The sequence below is a fragment of the Manduca sexta genome, chromosome 14 (assembly GCF_014839805.1).
Source record: "Manduca sexta isolate Smith_Timp_Sample1 chromosome 14, JHU_Msex_v1.0, whole genome shotgun sequence".
Classification (NCBI taxonomy): domain Eukaryota; kingdom Metazoa; phylum Arthropoda; class Insecta; order Lepidoptera; family Sphingidae; genus Manduca; species Manduca sexta.
The window spans coordinates 10,006,887-10,024,556 of NC_051128.1; the positions used below are offsets into that span (position 1 = coordinate 10,006,887).

The 17,670-nt window shown below is 32.8% G+C and overlaps 1 protein-coding gene and 1 long non-coding RNA gene across 2 annotated transcripts; one reads left to right on the plus strand and one right to left on the minus strand.

The window, feature by feature from the left end:
* The first annotated feature begins 765 nt into the window (after positions 1 to 765).
* LOC115439832 lies at positions 766 to 4,340 on the plus strand. The gene is made up of 3 exons (XR_003938300.2): positions 766 to 805; positions 1,102 to 1,281; positions 4,258 to 4,340. It is a non-coding gene; the product is annotated as an uncharacterized LOC115439832 (long non-coding RNA).
* LOC115439829 (FACT complex subunit Ssrp1) lies at positions 4,296 to 17,326 on the minus strand. The gene is made up of 13 exons (XM_030163847.2): positions 17,101 to 17,326; positions 16,832 to 17,017; positions 14,376 to 14,591; positions 13,911 to 14,089; positions 13,362 to 13,601; positions 13,073 to 13,201; positions 12,739 to 12,900; positions 11,804 to 11,936; positions 11,088 to 11,269; positions 10,449 to 10,563; positions 9,327 to 9,524; positions 7,535 to 7,813; positions 4,296 to 7,259 (listed from the first exon to the last, which is right to left on the minus strand). The coding sequence occupies exons 1-13, from the start codon at positions 17,155 to 17,157 to the stop codon at positions 7,158 to 7,160; spliced, it is 2,178 nt and encodes a 725-aa protein (XP_030019707.1). The 5' UTR covers positions 17,158 to 17,326; the 3' UTR covers positions 4,296 to 7,157.
* Positions 17,327 to 17,670: the final 344 nt, after the last annotated feature.

A 17,670-nucleotide genomic window follows, 5' to 3' on the forward strand; every position in this document is an offset into this window, starting at 1 on the left:
ACTACGTATATCCGTGACGTATCGATCTTTGCCTACATAAGAAACTAAACCGTATACCAATCGTCTAAGCTTCTTATTCAATTAGTTGCGTTCAACTCATACATTTTCTTAGAAAATGTAATTTCGTATATTTTGTAGGAAATAAGCTTTTAGTATTTTAAATATTCGTCTTATAGAAACATATAAAAACAATCTTATATTTTATTCCGTCGCGTTGCATATTTCTATATAAGAAGTATATCAAATACGCCCCAGACCTCTCGAGACTAGATTCCTACCAAACTTAACTCGCGCGCTATTTCAAATGCCGCCAACGTTAATTTCGAAAAATAAAATGCGCGGTAAACGTTAGCGGGAAAGGGATGCCAATAAAACATAACGCTTGAATGGCAGACGCGTTCGTTTGTTTACGATTTGATATTTAGTCAGCCCCTGCGAAATAGTTTTTATTTCTAAAGTTATAAGAACCAAAGGAGCCTTTGGTTCTTATATTAAAGAGACAAGAATGTATATCGATCATAAAGAGCACAACGTTTTCTCCAACGATTAGACGTCACGTTGCTTTGTATTTTTCATAATCCTGTTTTAGAGTATAGATTGTTACAATCAAAGTAGATACCTAGGAATTGTTTTCATCTATTACTTGGTATTTAAGTAATTTATTTCATTATTCTATGAATAACATAAGATATAATATAGGCAGGTACCTACTCTACCATACAAATGGGTAGGCACCTCCTTTAATTAATATTTTATTGTTTAGACAAGTATTTGATAGGTAGCTGAGTAATTATTCTATCGAACTGTAAGTACCTAAGTACTAATTTGTCTTAAACTTAGTCCGTAATTGGCCCTGTCACATTAAGGCTATTAGAACGTATATTTTCTTTGTTTTTTATTCTATCTGGTAGGTGCTTATGTACTAACCAAATAACCCTGAGTCTAGGCAGTCATGGTGCATAGTGACTAAGTATCGCAAATTAATAAACTTTAGAATCTCAAATTCTAATAAGATTGTTTCTTGTTAGTTGTAAGCCAATAGATCAATCTTGGGTAGCTAGTACTTTCCGAAGTGACTAATCCGATAAATACTTAAAATAGGTATCAGTGGACCGGAGTCTGACAAATAAGAGGAATTTTAATTAATTACCCCTAATTGCCGCAGCCCAGGGGCGGCATATTAGCAATCGGGAAACTTTTGTACCCGCACGCAGGACATGCGAAGCGTCTAGACTAGATTTCTCTTCATTTATCTCAGAAATTAAAACTAAAGGTTTTTAAGTAAGTATGTAAATTTTGTACCCACACTTATATTAAGCTAAGCTTATGGATAAAACGGTTGCGAAAGCACAGATTGCATATTCAACTACCGCTTTGAGAAATATTTGTGTTCAATCATTTTAAATTTCTTGTAATTACTTTCTTAATTGAATTTCTTTTATCGTAGTCGTAGATTACTCCTGATAAGCCCTTTATCATAGAGTACATATACTATACATATTACCCCGAAACATTAATATAGGTACCTCCAGAGTACCTATATGTGATTATTTTTCCTGGCCCGGGCTATTCGCATAATAATTGACGAAGTATTATGGAAAGTATAATAAAACATTAACATAAGCCTAGAGCCATAACATTTATAAGGTTATGACTCCAAGTACCTCTGTACTTATTCTAAATATTTCTTGTAAACTTATTTAAGCTTAAAGTAGATAAGATATGAGCGTAAGTGTGTAACGAATCCCCTTCAGATAGGATCTTCAAGACGTTTGAGCGGAGGTAAATAAATATTTTGAAAGAAGGTGTGTTTATTTTTTGGGCTGCGATATCAAGTCATTGACTGAGTTCGAACTGGTTTCGGGCTACAATAAAATATGTTTGGGCGTGCCGTTGCTCCACGGGGGGTTTGTTTGGTTTTTCGCCGCGTTTTACTGAAATATGTAATGATTAAAGAAAAATATATGGGTAGGCAATTATGGGGTACTTATTCTTTTAAAAGTGCGACAATAAAAAAATATCTAAAAAATGCAACACAAATAATTTTGTTGCCCACAGTGTAATTTTTTTATTGAATACCTAAGTATTGAATTTAACGGGAATTTTACAGATGCCTAACGTTAATTTCGGCGCTACAATAGGTTCCATGGTACAGAACAGTAGGGAAGTACATATACTTATGTACTTATATCAGATTTCCCAATATCATCATCGAGTTATTTATCATGTCCTAACTTCGAGGCACAAAAAATCAAGTCGTAATGTAAGTAAGAATATTTTCCCTCTTCGTATGCCCACTAGTGTAAAACTGTTGAATTGAATTTACCGGGAATTTTGCAGTCTAATCCACTTGGTATGCAAATGTGTTGTTTTGTTACTACGTTATACTGTTAGTGCGCAATAATAAATCTTTTCTTCAATATAGCTACCTATATAAACTTAATGCACCTCAGTTCCTAGTAATTCTCCATAGTAGGTATCTGCCTAACTGCTACTTATCTCATGTATCAATACGGAGACCAAATAAAAATGGTATGTTCATTGCTGATTGTACTTATACCAACGAATAGCTACCTAATTCTCTTAATATTATGTTGGTGCTATTGACTACAGAACAAGAAGGCAAACAAAGTAGAACGTTAACCTGTTCCTGTTAAATGTAAAGAAAAATCCGCATTCTTTCCCGCCTCCGCACCCTGATAAGGATTTTAAAATTTATACGCATCGTTATTTTATTGTGCAGTTGCAGGGTAGGTATCTGTCTTAGTTTTCATTCACGAAACAAGCTGACAAATACCCACGGTTGCAATGAACTTCGGTTAGAGTACTTCTCTATTAATTTATAATGCAAAAAGCAACCCTCAGAATTGGACTTGTCGACGCATTTTTTACCCACGCTGTCTTCTCAATACGCTTCTCACGGGAATTACAATAAAATAATATTATTAATAACAGTTATTGTACTTAAATAACGATTTAAACGCAATAATGTTTCAACTTAACGTTCTACGTAGTTTTAGTTCCGTGTTGAATGCAACGATTGCATTTAACGCAATGATAATGGACTTATCGACCACACTATTTGTGATACATTCAAGTAAATTAATATACTTTTGACCTACGTTTATCGCTTAGTAATAATACCTACGTCTTTAAGTTATAGAGTTCACAATAAAGTTAAAAACAGAAATATTTAAAAACGAATATCTATAACTTGCACGTTATTTTAAATTCCTTCTTTTAAAATAATAATGGTAATTATTGCAAGGCGCACCCTAACCTACCGCAAGGCGCGTTTTATTGGGCTGCACATTCATTACAAAGGACAGACCCTTTGTATAAAAAGAGAGAGGACGCCGAACAGTTACGCTTCTATTTTTTGTTCTGTTAGCTGATTTACGCGCCTTTTTGTCACTATCCCAACAATAGAAACGGTTCCTCGTTGGTGTGGGATGTATGGGATATTCGCATTTGTACGTACTTTACATAGAAATTGTAGATAATTTGGTTTCATTTACTTATATGTTTTAGTACCTACGCTTACGGGGCAGATCACTGATTACTTATTGCAAATGAATAATGAAGATTAAGTATTCCAACAACATAGGGGTTCGGCCATGTTTTACTACACTGAATTCCCCGTACATCTATTACAATTAGTTCATACTGATGTAATATTAAATTTTTAATATTTCCAGCAGTTTCCAGTAACCGGACCCAATCTTACCTGATCTCTAAAGATCTATAGATTCAATCCCTAGAATAAACCAATCAAAATAAGTTATTTGTAATCAAGTCAATAAATTGTTCTACTGATTGGTCCATTTTCGCGACGTTTTTAAAAAAGCAATTATGAAAACCGGGATAAATTTTCATTTATTTTTTAGATCAATCTTTAGGTAACTCTCAAACTTGTCATATTATTTCCAAACGGAATATGCACTTACCTAGTCTCTTACCTAAATAGGCGTTGTTTTTAGGATTGCTTCGCATATCAAAATCAGTAGACTAATTGAAAGGAACATAATAAAATAAAATATCTACTATATAATTACCCTCAATATAAAATATTTATCATATCACAAGCCTAGCCCTGTGCTAATGAATAAAATGTTTCTTAAATATATTTCATACTGAAATTACAATTAGATATTTTCTATACTCGTACTCTATGAGAATAAGAAAAAGAAAAGCACACGTGAAAGATATTTTGATGAGAAGAAAAGGAAAATAGATTAATAATATTTTATCTTTCAGAGAAATCGATAGAATTGGAGAGAAAATCAAAAACAGGAGATAGAAAAAGAATCTATATTAATTATTTAACGAAACATGCTCAGGGACTCAGACTCTTACACATAAAATACATTAACTATTTATTTACATAAAAAAAACCTTCAACAATAACACAAGACATTCACAAAATGTTTGAATGAAAAGGAATGAAATAATCACATTTATTATTTTTTTAGCTAACAATGTCACCACATGATATGGAGATATTATTGCGTATCATTTTTAAGTACACGAATTTCTCTATATTTTCTAATTTCTTAATAAAAACCTATTTTAAACAGTATCTTTGAATATTTGTGTTATTTCCACACGAACATATACTGTGTATTTGATTAGATCACGAAATTTTAGTGATAATGAGACTTTACGATACACTTCCCTACAATAATATATTGAATATAATATTTATGTAAAACGTAAATATTAAATGGCAACATGAACCACAAATATTGAGTAAACAAGAAGTTACCAGTAAAGACATATTTATATTACAATTGTATCATAATAACATACACGAAGTCAAGATATTGATTTATTTTAACAGCAATAAGAACGACATTTAAATAATATTATGTTTTGTACATACTAACATACACAAAGTTCTGACGCCACACTAAGATACATCGGGTTATGGGCATCGGTAACTACGAAGGACAATACCTATAAGAATATATATATAAGTTTTACAGATTACTCAAACATGTCGGTACGGGGACTGTCGTCTCTTGTAATATAGCCATTTCACCGCACGCCGGGCAATATAGGCTGTCGAAATATTGGTACATAATATATAATATTTATCACTTCAATATAAAAATGCTATTAGATTTAAATAGTAAGTTTTTTTAATGTTCAGGGCTAATAGACGAAGTGGTTACCAAGAAATCGATTCCAATAAGACGGAATAATATAGTTCATAGAATAACGCGTTACAGGCACCGCCATGTATTGATTGATGATTGTTATGACACAGCTGACCTTTACTTTCACGACAGAATTATTCCTTCATATTGTTAATGCCTGCTGCAGTTTATTGCAATATAGGACACATAGAGATATAATAAACAACCATTACTTGCTATAAACATCTATATAGTTGGGGCATACATTTGGTGAATTTCTTAGATCTTATTATTTCAGTTTTTCTCTGGATCTTATTATTTCAGTTGTCACCAGTGAGCTGTTAACATTGAATTATTTGTACATCTAAGATTACCATCAACAGTTATTTATTGTATAAAATCTAAATATACGAATTTATTAACTGTTGATGTATAATTGAAGTATTGCAATGTATACAATATAACTACATAATGTAACAAGGATATGCATATAATATGCAAAACCTAAACATTATTAAAGATGTTTAACAATGTGTAGGATTAAACATGAATTGTAACCAAGTTGCTTTTCCATATTATAAGAATTGTAACACGATTTAACTTCACTTCCACCCCCATGATCATTTTATAAAATCGGTTTGGGGTTTTCGTTGTACTAATCGTAAGTAGATAATATTGGATGACCTCAACAGCATATTTTGTTTAGGTTATATACATACTTATTATTATTTCGTTTTATATGTGTGAGTATTACATTGGTATAAAAAGTTATTGCTACATACAATATTACGAGAGACAAAATAGGTTGACATTTAACTGGGTGTAAACAGAGCAGATGATAGATGATCAAATAGATTAATATTAAAGTTATTGTGAAATTTTCGACACGTGCATGAAAACATAGATATATACGACAATTTGTACATATATGTATACCAAATTATTTATATACACGATCGGCCAAAACATCGAGATTATTTCAAAATCTTATGACACCGTTAAATACACTACAAAAGCAAAAATAACCAATCCGCACATCTATCATATCGTAATTATACAGTTTTTTAATAGAATTTTAAAGTGACGAGCGAGAGCCAAAAAAGTATAGTTATATTATATTGGAAAAAAATTCCATTATTGAGCTTTTATTTCACATTAGCTCATGGCTGAGGAATGTTACAACGTTTCTAGTTTCCTTCGTTTTTGAAGTAGGCGTTTATTATATACAAAGCAGACCTTCCTATGTACAAACTGAGTAAAATTATGTTTAATAATCTTTAAATGAAATTTGTAATTATATTATATCTTAAATCACTTGTTCAATGAACTATGCGCAAACGCACAACAAGCCAATCGACCCGCTCGCCACCTATTCATCAACAACCGTACAAAGTTATGAGTCATAGTAACGAACACGCATTTTTAATTTTTGTATATAAATTCTGCTGAAAATTATTGCTTTTCCTAAAACAGCTTTTTCTTTTAATTACGTTATTCGCCGAAAATCTCACTTATCCTGAAATCATGATTTATGTTATCAAAATGTATTGAAAACGAGCAAAATACACAAAATTGTTTAACAAGATCTCAACACAGTTTCAAATCGTTCGGTAGTTAATTATAATAAGGTAAGGTAAGGTAATAAGTCTCAAAATCGCTAACCTCAATTCTTAGAGGGGAAAGAGCTCGATAGTAATGTTGCGTGATCAGTGCCCACTCTTCCCTTGATGAAATGTGAAAGCTTTATACGAAATCAACGATATAATTTGAAAAAAGATTAATTCATAAATTAATCCCCCTGATACCAACACTTGTAAAAAAGTCTCTCCTTTTGATTTTTTTTGTATTTAATTTTTTATAGAAAAAACTGTTTTAATGTGTTCGTAATTTTACAGCTCACTTTATAATACTAGCTAGGTGTATGTATAACTTAAATTAGTTTTATGTTTCTACTACTGATTTTTACAGTTTAGGCGTGCATTGCATTAGGAACTGCATTGTGACCTCGTGGCGGGCAGATCAGGCACTCCCGCTGCCGCTGCCGCTCTCGTCGCCGGAGCCGGACGACGCCTCCGCCTCTGACGATGAACTCTTCGCTTTCTCCTTCTTTGACTCTTTGCTCTGTTAAAACAAAAGTAAATTAGGATTTCTGACGATATATAAGTAATAGTATGGTTTAACAATGCTTGTTAGTTGTTCGATGAATATTTACAAGTTTAAGTCTGGCATTACTTTTAACACTGAATTTAAAATAAGGAAATTACTAAGTGCCCTTTTTATTTTTACGCAATGAATATATAACGTGACCGTTATGTTATTTATATAGACTGTTGTTCGAACAATGCGATAACGATACATCACAAAACATTGATAATAGATACAAAAAGGACACTTACATCTTTGGTGTCTTTCTTCTTCTTATCATTGTCGGAGTCTGATGAGCTGTCATCATCCTCTATATACTCCTTGCTGGTGAACTTGGTGCCGGTGCCTGCGCTTGTGTTCTTAGCTTTCTTGCTCGGCACCGGCGCTTTCCCCTTCTTCTCCACTTGCTTTCTTTCCTTCTCCGCTTGCTTCTTCTTTTGTTTGAACTCGTCCGCAGCGCCGCTATCTTTGTATTTCTTCATTGCGATGTTATATTCTTCTTTTGCTTTGCTTGCTTTCTCCTCCCATTCCTGTTTGTTAAATGAAATATGATTTTTTATGTGTACCGGTTTTTAGCTCGCGTCTCTGCTCAAGTCAGTTACCTAGATAGAAAGAAATCTAGAACTTTCTTTTAGTAAACTATATTTTTGAAATCAGAGTACTAGTTATAGAGATTACCGTATGCAAATAAAATATTTAGTTTTTTCAAATGGGATAATATCATATAAGAGCGCTTTTTATGTAACTATTTTTGTATAAATATATTGATACAAAATTATAAAGTCGAAGAAAACCTAATATGCTATGTCTCATAGGATGCTAAGCATGGATTAGACTTCGAGAGTCTGTTTAGGACAATTTTAGCTTCGTATTAGAACAGTATAATTGAATGCCTCATTTAGACTATTGGCGAATAATTCGCCGAATAAATATGCCTATGTATTATGAGTAACGAATGTATCCGAATAAGCTGTTTACACACTTGTATTCGTGATTATTCGTTTGTACTCGGCAGTATCTAAATTAGGGGTAAATGGTAAGACAAGACATATATACATATAATTTGATGTCAAAACCATAATTTTGTAATAAAGCATGTTGGTAATTTATGAAATTGGCGTGTAAACATCGTAGCTATTCCGATAATACATAAATAACACACGAATTTTCCTCTATTAATTTTAAATGGATCGGCTTACGTTTTGTCATCCACATTATTCGCATACTTCGCGTTTAAATTTATTTTCATCTTCAGCATTTTGAGGAAAAAAACATAAGTTATGAAGTAATAAACTGCAAACAATAACAAAAATGACGATAATACCTTTTGAGTATCCTACAAGCAACAACTATTATCATGTTTGATTTTTACTAATACTAATCAGTTTAATAACTTGCCGATTGTTTTTTATTTAATTTGACGAGCTTATCGCTTGCCTGATTCATACGCCACAATTAAAAATTATCCATACTAATAGTAATATGTACTACAAAAACTTTGTATTATAAAATCGCCTGGCATTAAAATTTGCATGTATCTGAAATATGTTACATCATGAAATTTAAGAACATACATATTGTACATCAAAGTCAATCAACATTGATTATCAATATAATGCCCAGTAATTCCATTAGTAGTAAAAGTATTTAGTTCGGAACTAGATACCTTTAAGATAATGCTATATAACGGAATAGTTTCTTCCTAGAGAGACTCCGGCATAGGAGAGCAGATCTCACAAATTATGATTTCCAAAAAGCCTTCGTAATATTATCTCGTTGTTTATAGGCAACTAGATTTGGCTCGCGGCTTTGCCCGCTGTATATTTTCCTCGGTATAAAGTCCTTCCCTGTGTCTCAAATTCTCTCAATACCTTCTATCGAAATCAGTTCGGTAGTTTTATAGGACTTGCAGTAAGTCGCATGTTTATAGAATTATTAAAATATTGCTGTTAGTGTAAACGAATCTAGAAGTTCTTCGGAAAAATATTGCTGCAAGAATTTGCTAGCCTAACTCTGTGTGTAACTAGTGGTGTGTACACTGACCGACTTGTCCTTGAGGTCGCGCCACTGCTCGCCGCCCTTCTTGGCGACGTCGGTGATCTTCATGCCGGGGTTCTCGTCGATGATCTTCTTGCGGTTCTCGTTGAGCCACAGCATGAAGGCGGTGGCGGGGCGCTTCGGCGCGTTCACGTCTTTCTCACGCTTCTTTGACTTCTCCTTGCGTTTGCGCGGCGCTTCCGGCTGAAGAATATATTCAAAATGTTTTTAGCCAATGGTATGTTTACCTGTTATTAGCTTATGCATCAGCCACAATAACTTTACAGCATTGTTTGTGTATAACTAACTGCAAATTTATATGTATACTGTTAGTATATCTTTTTAAAATAAATAAATAAAAAAGGAAACAGATCAACTCGAAAATTGAACAAAAATTAATCTGTTATGAAATATATTAGCGTCATAATCATGACGCCCTCGGGATCTATTATGGAATAATATTAGTACACATGTCATTGGTCCAGCAATCATTGTTATATTGCAGGGCATCTGCTAGAAACGTGTTACCCTTTTCCCCGCTGTGGAAGTGTTTTCTTAGATATTAAAGTCTATGACCTGGAAATACATAATGTAATAAAAAATATCTTATACGTGTTTAGAATCAATTGTAATAAAACATATTATACTTATATATTGTGATAATATTAAACTTTGCGATAAAATTGCGATAAATTCAATTGATTATATTAATTACAAATATCTACGCAATAAATGTAAACATACAAAGTAGTTCGTCATCGTTTAGTGACTAATTTTAAAGAAAAACAACAACCATTTTAATACTTTCACAGTCCAATTGGTCAAAAAACGTGTTGTTTAGGATTGTCTCATTGGGTAATAAGATCAAAAAGGTACTAACAGGTAACTCATCGCGTTAGTTCTGATAGGTCGCGTATCGGGATCGCCAGCTTTAACCCAATAAGACAGGGTGATCATTAGGCCAGAATTGGAATTATTTATTATATCGAATTAGTATTATCTAGGGACGTCGAAAAAAGCAAGGTCTGTAGTGGGTTCGCAGATTTACATCCAGTAACCGGTTGTAAAGTTCTGGCGACGTCGATCAATCAGTTAAGGAATATGAAAAGGAAATGTGTGTACACTCACAACAGTCTTGGCCTTCTTTGGTTTTTTATCTTTCTTCTTCTCCTTCTCTTTCTTGCTGTCGTCGGACGCTGCGGATGCGTCGGATTCACCCGACGACGAAGCGTTCGTGTCGTACCTTTAAGAAATAACGTCTTATTAGATCGTTAAGTTACAAGATTGGAACACAATACGCCTATATTTTACTGATATCCTAATTTAAATTTTATTTTCTTACTTTGATCAAGAGTCTAGTAAGTGAAAATTGTGCATTAACATTTATAAGATAAAACTATAGATTTTGTGAAAGTTTTTACAATATTTTATATATTGATTAAGGCCAAAAATAATTTTTATTTATAGAAATTTGTATTCCTTAAAATCCTGGTTTTCAAATATAAAAATGTTTCTCCGAAATAAAAGTCTCGCTCTATATTTCCGCGGGATAAAATCTATATCCTTACAAGGGGCTCACACTATCTTCATAGCAAATTTCATCGAAATCCGTTCAGTAGCTGTCCATTTTATCGCGTTCAGTCAGTCATACACAAGTGGCGGGGGACTTTGTTTTTTAACCGACTTCAAAAAAAGGAAGATGTTATCAATTCGACGCGATTTTTTTTTATTATGTAATGATAGATACTTGAGATTCTATATACATACTCCTCCGCGACGTCACTCTCCCTGGCCTTGTCCGGGTTGAAGTCCTCGTCGGTGCTCTCGTCGGAGCCGTCGCTGTCGTTGGAGTCGCGCTCCTTGGCCTCCGCCTTCACTCGCTCGAGGTACGCGTCCGGCTCCTTCTCGGTGTCCGAGTCGCCGAAGTCGTCGTCGTACAGCGCCTTGTCCTGGAATTTTAACACAAATTTAAATAAAAATTCAGGCATATACGCATTTGTATACAATATAATTATTCAGATTAATCCAGGTATAAAATAAATACTCATGAATGACAAAATCATTGTTTCAGTGTGATGATAGTAATTATAGGTCCTCGTTTATCAGTCGGCTTAAATCTGCTGCGCTATGGACGCTGGCAAAATATTCACCGTATTGTGAGAGTGGTTGCACGTGACTCCTGTCCTATACAAGGACTTGTGTAGATATTACTTGGATAACTTATAAAGTGTCAACATATGTTTGTAGTTAAACATACTCTCAGCATATGTTGTGAATTTAAAAGATGGCATATTTAAATTGCAAAACCCTATATAAGTCAGGTCTTACATTACAAATATTTTCTATCAGTGTATGATGAGAAGTGTTCATAGTAAATCCATTAATTTGCTTCAACATATGTCTAATTAGAAATTAAGATTATCCATTGTAGCCTTGTAATAAGACTTATTATAGATTATAATGTCTAATAAGAAGTATCTTACATTCTTGCCAGTGTTCTTGACGTGAAGTTTTTTGGAGGTGATGTAGTCAAAGAGTTTGTCGTATTCCCCTTTCTCTATACTGCTGAATGTGTGAATACTGCCTGATTTTAATTCTATCTCGAAATCAAAAGATCTGGAAGAAAATAGAATATTGTGTAATTAGTTACTATGGTCGTCTAGTTAGATAAAATTATTTTATTAATAGAAAAATAATTGGAAGCAAATTAAATGAGATTAATGTTTATTTAGTTTAGGTATCGTAAAAATTATACATTGGCCTAAAATTCGATTTTCCAATTGGAACTTAACTAACATCTGAGATAGTGCTATTTTATCATTTAAGTGTTATATTGAACATCAATTTTGCTATGTTGATTTATAATTACAATGTATTCCTAACTCTTGTTTCGAATTCGTTGACAGTGAACATAATTAATGTTTCTATATTATGAATGATCTGCTCTTCTAATATTATATAGTTCATTAAGACATTTCGTTACTACACGAAACCACATATATATTTGTCTTCTTGTAACAAACACTTCACAATCAGTTACTTACATGAACCATCGAAGTAAAATAAAAAAATGTTAGTTTCGAACAAAATATATATCAATGGAAAGTAATTTAATTTTGACACACTCTAATGCCCCTATTGTGACTAAGATGTTTCGCAACATCGCACTTTAAGTCAAACACATGCGCCACACGCCATACTCCCATTAAACTATAAATTGATAAGAAATGAGAAAAAAAAAATCATGATTTTTTGCGAAAATATTTGTTATTCATGGATGATTTTTGGAACAATGTCAACAAAGGTAAAGACGAGTATGTGGTTTCATTTATTAACACAATGTCAAAATGATTCTATATGACAACAGGCAGATTCAGTTGCTCCACTGGAGCACTACCTTGCTATACAATAAACTCACTTGGTGGAAGAGGCCCCCCCTCTGGCGAAGTTGACGGATGCGATCTCCTCGAAGCGGATGTGCACGGGCGGCTTGTGCACGTAGATGAAGCCCTTCTCCAGCGGGTATAAGTAGCCCGCCGCCGCCTTGTACGAACACGCTATCGCTGGCGTCTTGTGGTGCCTGAGGAACAAAAATTTTTTCAAAATCCAAAATTGTTTATATTATAAAAGTAAGATATAACTGGGAAAGGTTTTAACAGGATACATTCAATTGATTATTAAGATAAATCAATTATATATAAACTGGATATATCCATTCATATTGCATTATATATACTCGCAAATGAACTTACCCTAAGAAATCTCCAGGTCCAGTGACTCTCCTGTTGATAATGACTTTCATTATTTTTGCCAGCACTTCATAAGTCGGCCCTGATAGCTCCTTTGTAATTTTACCCTCGTATTTTTCTTTTAATTCTTCTCTGAAATAAGAGACCACTGTGTTATTTATATATCTTTAAAATTTTAGTCATTTTAGGAGACAGTATTGAATTGCTTATGAACTATTCGATTATTCAATAGTACCTGAGCAAAGACAGTGAGAGAGAGAGAAAACACTTACACACAAAAATCAATACTAACTCTGTAAATGGTAGCTCCAAGCTAGTCTCCTCTTCAATGCCGAACAGCAACACCAGATAGTGGTATCGCGTCTGACCCTGCTTGATGGGCGGATCCAAAGACACCACGAAGAACATCTGCCGCGTGTCCTTGTGAGGCAGGAGGAACAACCGCAGCACCGTCGACATCGGTATCTTGTAGTCGAAAGTCTTACCATGGAGTTGGAAGAACGTTTGGAACACTTTGATGTCGTAGCGACCACTGTCGGCAATAAGGTTGATAAGACAGTTTTTTTTTATTATAAATAATTTTTTTTTATATTAAGATCATTTTTCTTAAAATGACAAAATACATGATTTTCTTATTTTATATACGTAATTGAAGATTAAGTGTGTAAAATGCAGTTGATTTAGATTTAAATTCTTATTTCACTGCGGCGACTCATCGCACTTGTAGTACAACCCTAACAAATTTACTTTATAAACATCCAAGAATTTATGACCGAAATATAGTCTTTGAACAATAAACTGTGATTTTATATTCAGTAATAATAATTGACCCCAAACATACCGAGGCGTAAGACATTGCAGTTCTCTGAATATAGCGATGGCATCTCCAGAGACAGAGATGACACTGGCCTTGTTCATCACTTGCTGGTGGAATGCTTCAACAGCATCCATGTCGCCTGCCAGCTCGCTTGTGGGTATGTGGAAACGCATCTCCATTAGTGAGACTGGGGTGTCGTCGTTCTGTTGATATTATATGATTTTTCATAATAAATATTTTATGTAGATACAAAAATATGTGAATGCTAATACAATCTATTTTAATTAAAAATATAAAAAATCCTAATACTGTCATATGCAAACATCCTAAATCACTGATTTATTTCTATGTAAGTAATAAAAATACTACCAGATTTCTAATAATTTAATTAAAAAGATATTATGCTATGTGAAAAAATTTCATATCTGACAACATATTTTTCATGCTTCCTTATTTTTGTAAACATTCTAATCAAGCTAATACCAATACCTGATGAAACTCCAGTGTGACTTCATTCTTGCCTGTATTGCACTGAGACACATAGTGCAACGGGATCTCGAATGCCGTGTTTGAGCCTACATTGAAACTGAGCACTGCTCCGTTGAACTTGGCCGTCCCCCAGTTCCAGCCTTTCAGGGACAGTTCCTTCTCCAACATGTCTTTACTGTAGTTTGTCTTGAAGAACTTTGCCACCTTCTCTTGTTCCTGCAAATAGTTGGTATTATTTTCTATTATAATTTTCTCACAACTGTGTCCATTAGGGTGGAGCGTATTTTTTTTTTTATATTTTCGATGTTGAGTAGCACTAAAGTTGCATATAACACTCAATTATATAAAAAAAAATATTTTAAAAAATATTGGAACCTATTTTTAGCCCTCTACCGACAATTGAAGGTCACGAAAAATCGTCAAATTCAGATATTTTTAAATATATAATATAGCAAGAAGTGACTATTTCTTATATTATTAGGTAACTTATATTATCTTAAATCACTATATTTATATCTATAAATAGTCCGTACATTGAAAAATTAACAACTAAGCAATAAAAACACAACGTCAATACGAACGAAATAAATTATAATTGCGGTTACAAGAAAACATATAATTACTTTGATAATGAAGCCAGGATCATCCTATTTAGGGCATATAACTACGTTATGTGGTACAGGAAAATTCAATACACTTGTTTTTACTAAAAATCATATAAATTTAAACAATTCGTTGGCTATTGGATGCGACCGAACTGCTACAAAGACTGGTTAGAAAGGTGGGGTGAATCGCTTCATATTGGCATAAATATAATACTTTATTTATCACGTACGCGAATTTAGTTACACTTATGATACGTCAAAACAATGTATAAAAATAATTATAATTACTATTTCTAAATAACAATTAAAATTAATTATATAAGTATGGTCATTTTAAATTAGGGATAAAATTTATAATGAATACAAGGTACAAACCAAAGTAATCATATATATTTACATACAATTTTGCCATATGCAACTTTCCGCAGCTGTTCAAAATCGATTTTATGACTTTTTTTTCTCTCCATACTTTGACGCTCCACCCTAGTGTCCATGTCACAAAGAATATAATTAAATAAAGATTAAAAATTAAAATGTTTTGATTTTTTCTTGATACAGTGTAACCTTAATATAAAGTTGACATCAATATATTTTTTATCTTGTTATAACAAATCATAGACCAACCTAACCTATGTATAACAAACCTCATTGAAACAAATTACTTGATATATAACAAATTATTTTCTAAGTCCCTTCAGTTTCGTTATATCAAGGTTGCACTGTATTATGAATTGATTTGGATTTGTTTTGACATAGAGATAGACCAAGTGTGGGATTAACACAAAAAGCTATGTAATCTTCACAAAACTTTTCTTAAACACTTTTATATAGGTGAGGCTGCAAACAATATGTAGTCTGAAATTTAAGTTGCAAGGCCATATAGTTATTTTGCTAAGCTTTGCTCTCCAGTCCAATAATTACTGTCTTTATAAAAGAAGAAACTTGTCTATCCATAGCTTCATACAAGATGGACAAATTGAATCAACTTTTGCATTTACAATATTTTAAAAAATTCATAAGAACTGAGAATAAGTTATTAAATATTATGATTCAAACCACTCATACCATGAATCACCAGAGGAGAGCAGGAAAGGGTAGCATCTCCCCATGAATTCAAGACAAATATATACATCTGTATATACTTGTACAGTAGAAACCGGTTATAACGGCTCCAGTTATAGTGTAAATAGTAAGGACTCTAAATAAATGCATATAAAAAGCATTTTTTTTTATAACCACTATTGTATATAGTGTCCAGATTCAGTGATCCCTTCAATGTTGCTATAACTGGTTTTCACTGTAGTAAATTATTATGACTATATTAAGTTTCGCTTTACCCTCTAACCCCCACATTATTTGAGATTTGCCATCCCTCCCTCCAATGGAAAGCTAATGGTATTCATGATTTATCCAATTATTATTTTCTTAATTTATTACAACAAAGAATTTAATGATACTTCACAAATATATTATGGTACTTTGTTTTGCATTGCATGTAAATTACAATTATTGTGCAACAAAACAGTTTATTTATGCAGTCAATGTCTTGTTAGGTTAGATTATCATCTCCAGGTTTTGTGGAGGTCTTTGCTCTGTATTTGTATTTTGGCCTTATACAAAATCCAAAATGCAATAGAGCAGTTTCATGACAATCATGAATACATGAAGCGGTATAATATAGCAAAGCTAAATGACTGATATTTTTATAGTAATTATATATTTTTAATTTTACGGCACTTTACAATAATTAATATAAACGAAATTGTCTAGGTTGTTCACTCCCATTAATTAGCTTGTGTCATATTATAAATTAAATCATCTGCTCAGTTAAGTTGAATTAATACTACTCACCCCATCTTTAAAGCCGCCATATCTGTGCAGTGTGCCATTCTTTAGAAATATTCTTAAACCCCAAGAGCCAATAAACTTTTGGAAGTTTACCATCTCAATATCATTGGAAGATATTTGCTCAACTTTGCCAGTTTTACTGTTTTTAAATACTATGTTTTGATCAGTCATTTTTAATCTTCCAGGAACCTGAAAATGCATTAATACAAATGTTTAAAAGTCCATTATTACAAATAATCTACGACGAAACACAACAACATAATAATGCTCACCATGGCTCCTTTTATCTCAGCCGATACGTCGTTGTATTCAAGAAATTCCATGTTCATAATTGTATTCCGTATGGAAATCTACCGCAACTTATTAATTTACTAATATCTTGGTATACAAAACGTGCTCGTGAAAAACCGAAGCTTGAAGAAGCGGTTTCGAACACAAAAATCACACTGTTCAACAGCTTGACATTTGACAGGAAAAGAATGAATGAATGGAGTGAGTAATGTAAAGGTTAGTACTCATAACTTGAAATGACGATCATTCTGTAATCCGAACATGCCGGCCATCTCTATTCGTCAAGTTCCGTTCTATTTTTATAATATTATTTACGTATCTAATTGCTCTATTCTAAATTATTTCCTTACAGCTTTTAAACGTTTTTTAACTTTATGTCTGGAATTCTGGGGCTTACAAAAATGAAACAATATCATATAATTATAGTCGTTTAAAATAGGGGAAGAAAAATAGATACAGTCGAATGAAGTTCTTACGTCGTGTGACATAATCCCTTTACGCGTATACTACTTACTACCTAGTTATTTATGATAGTTGAAAATCGTTATAAA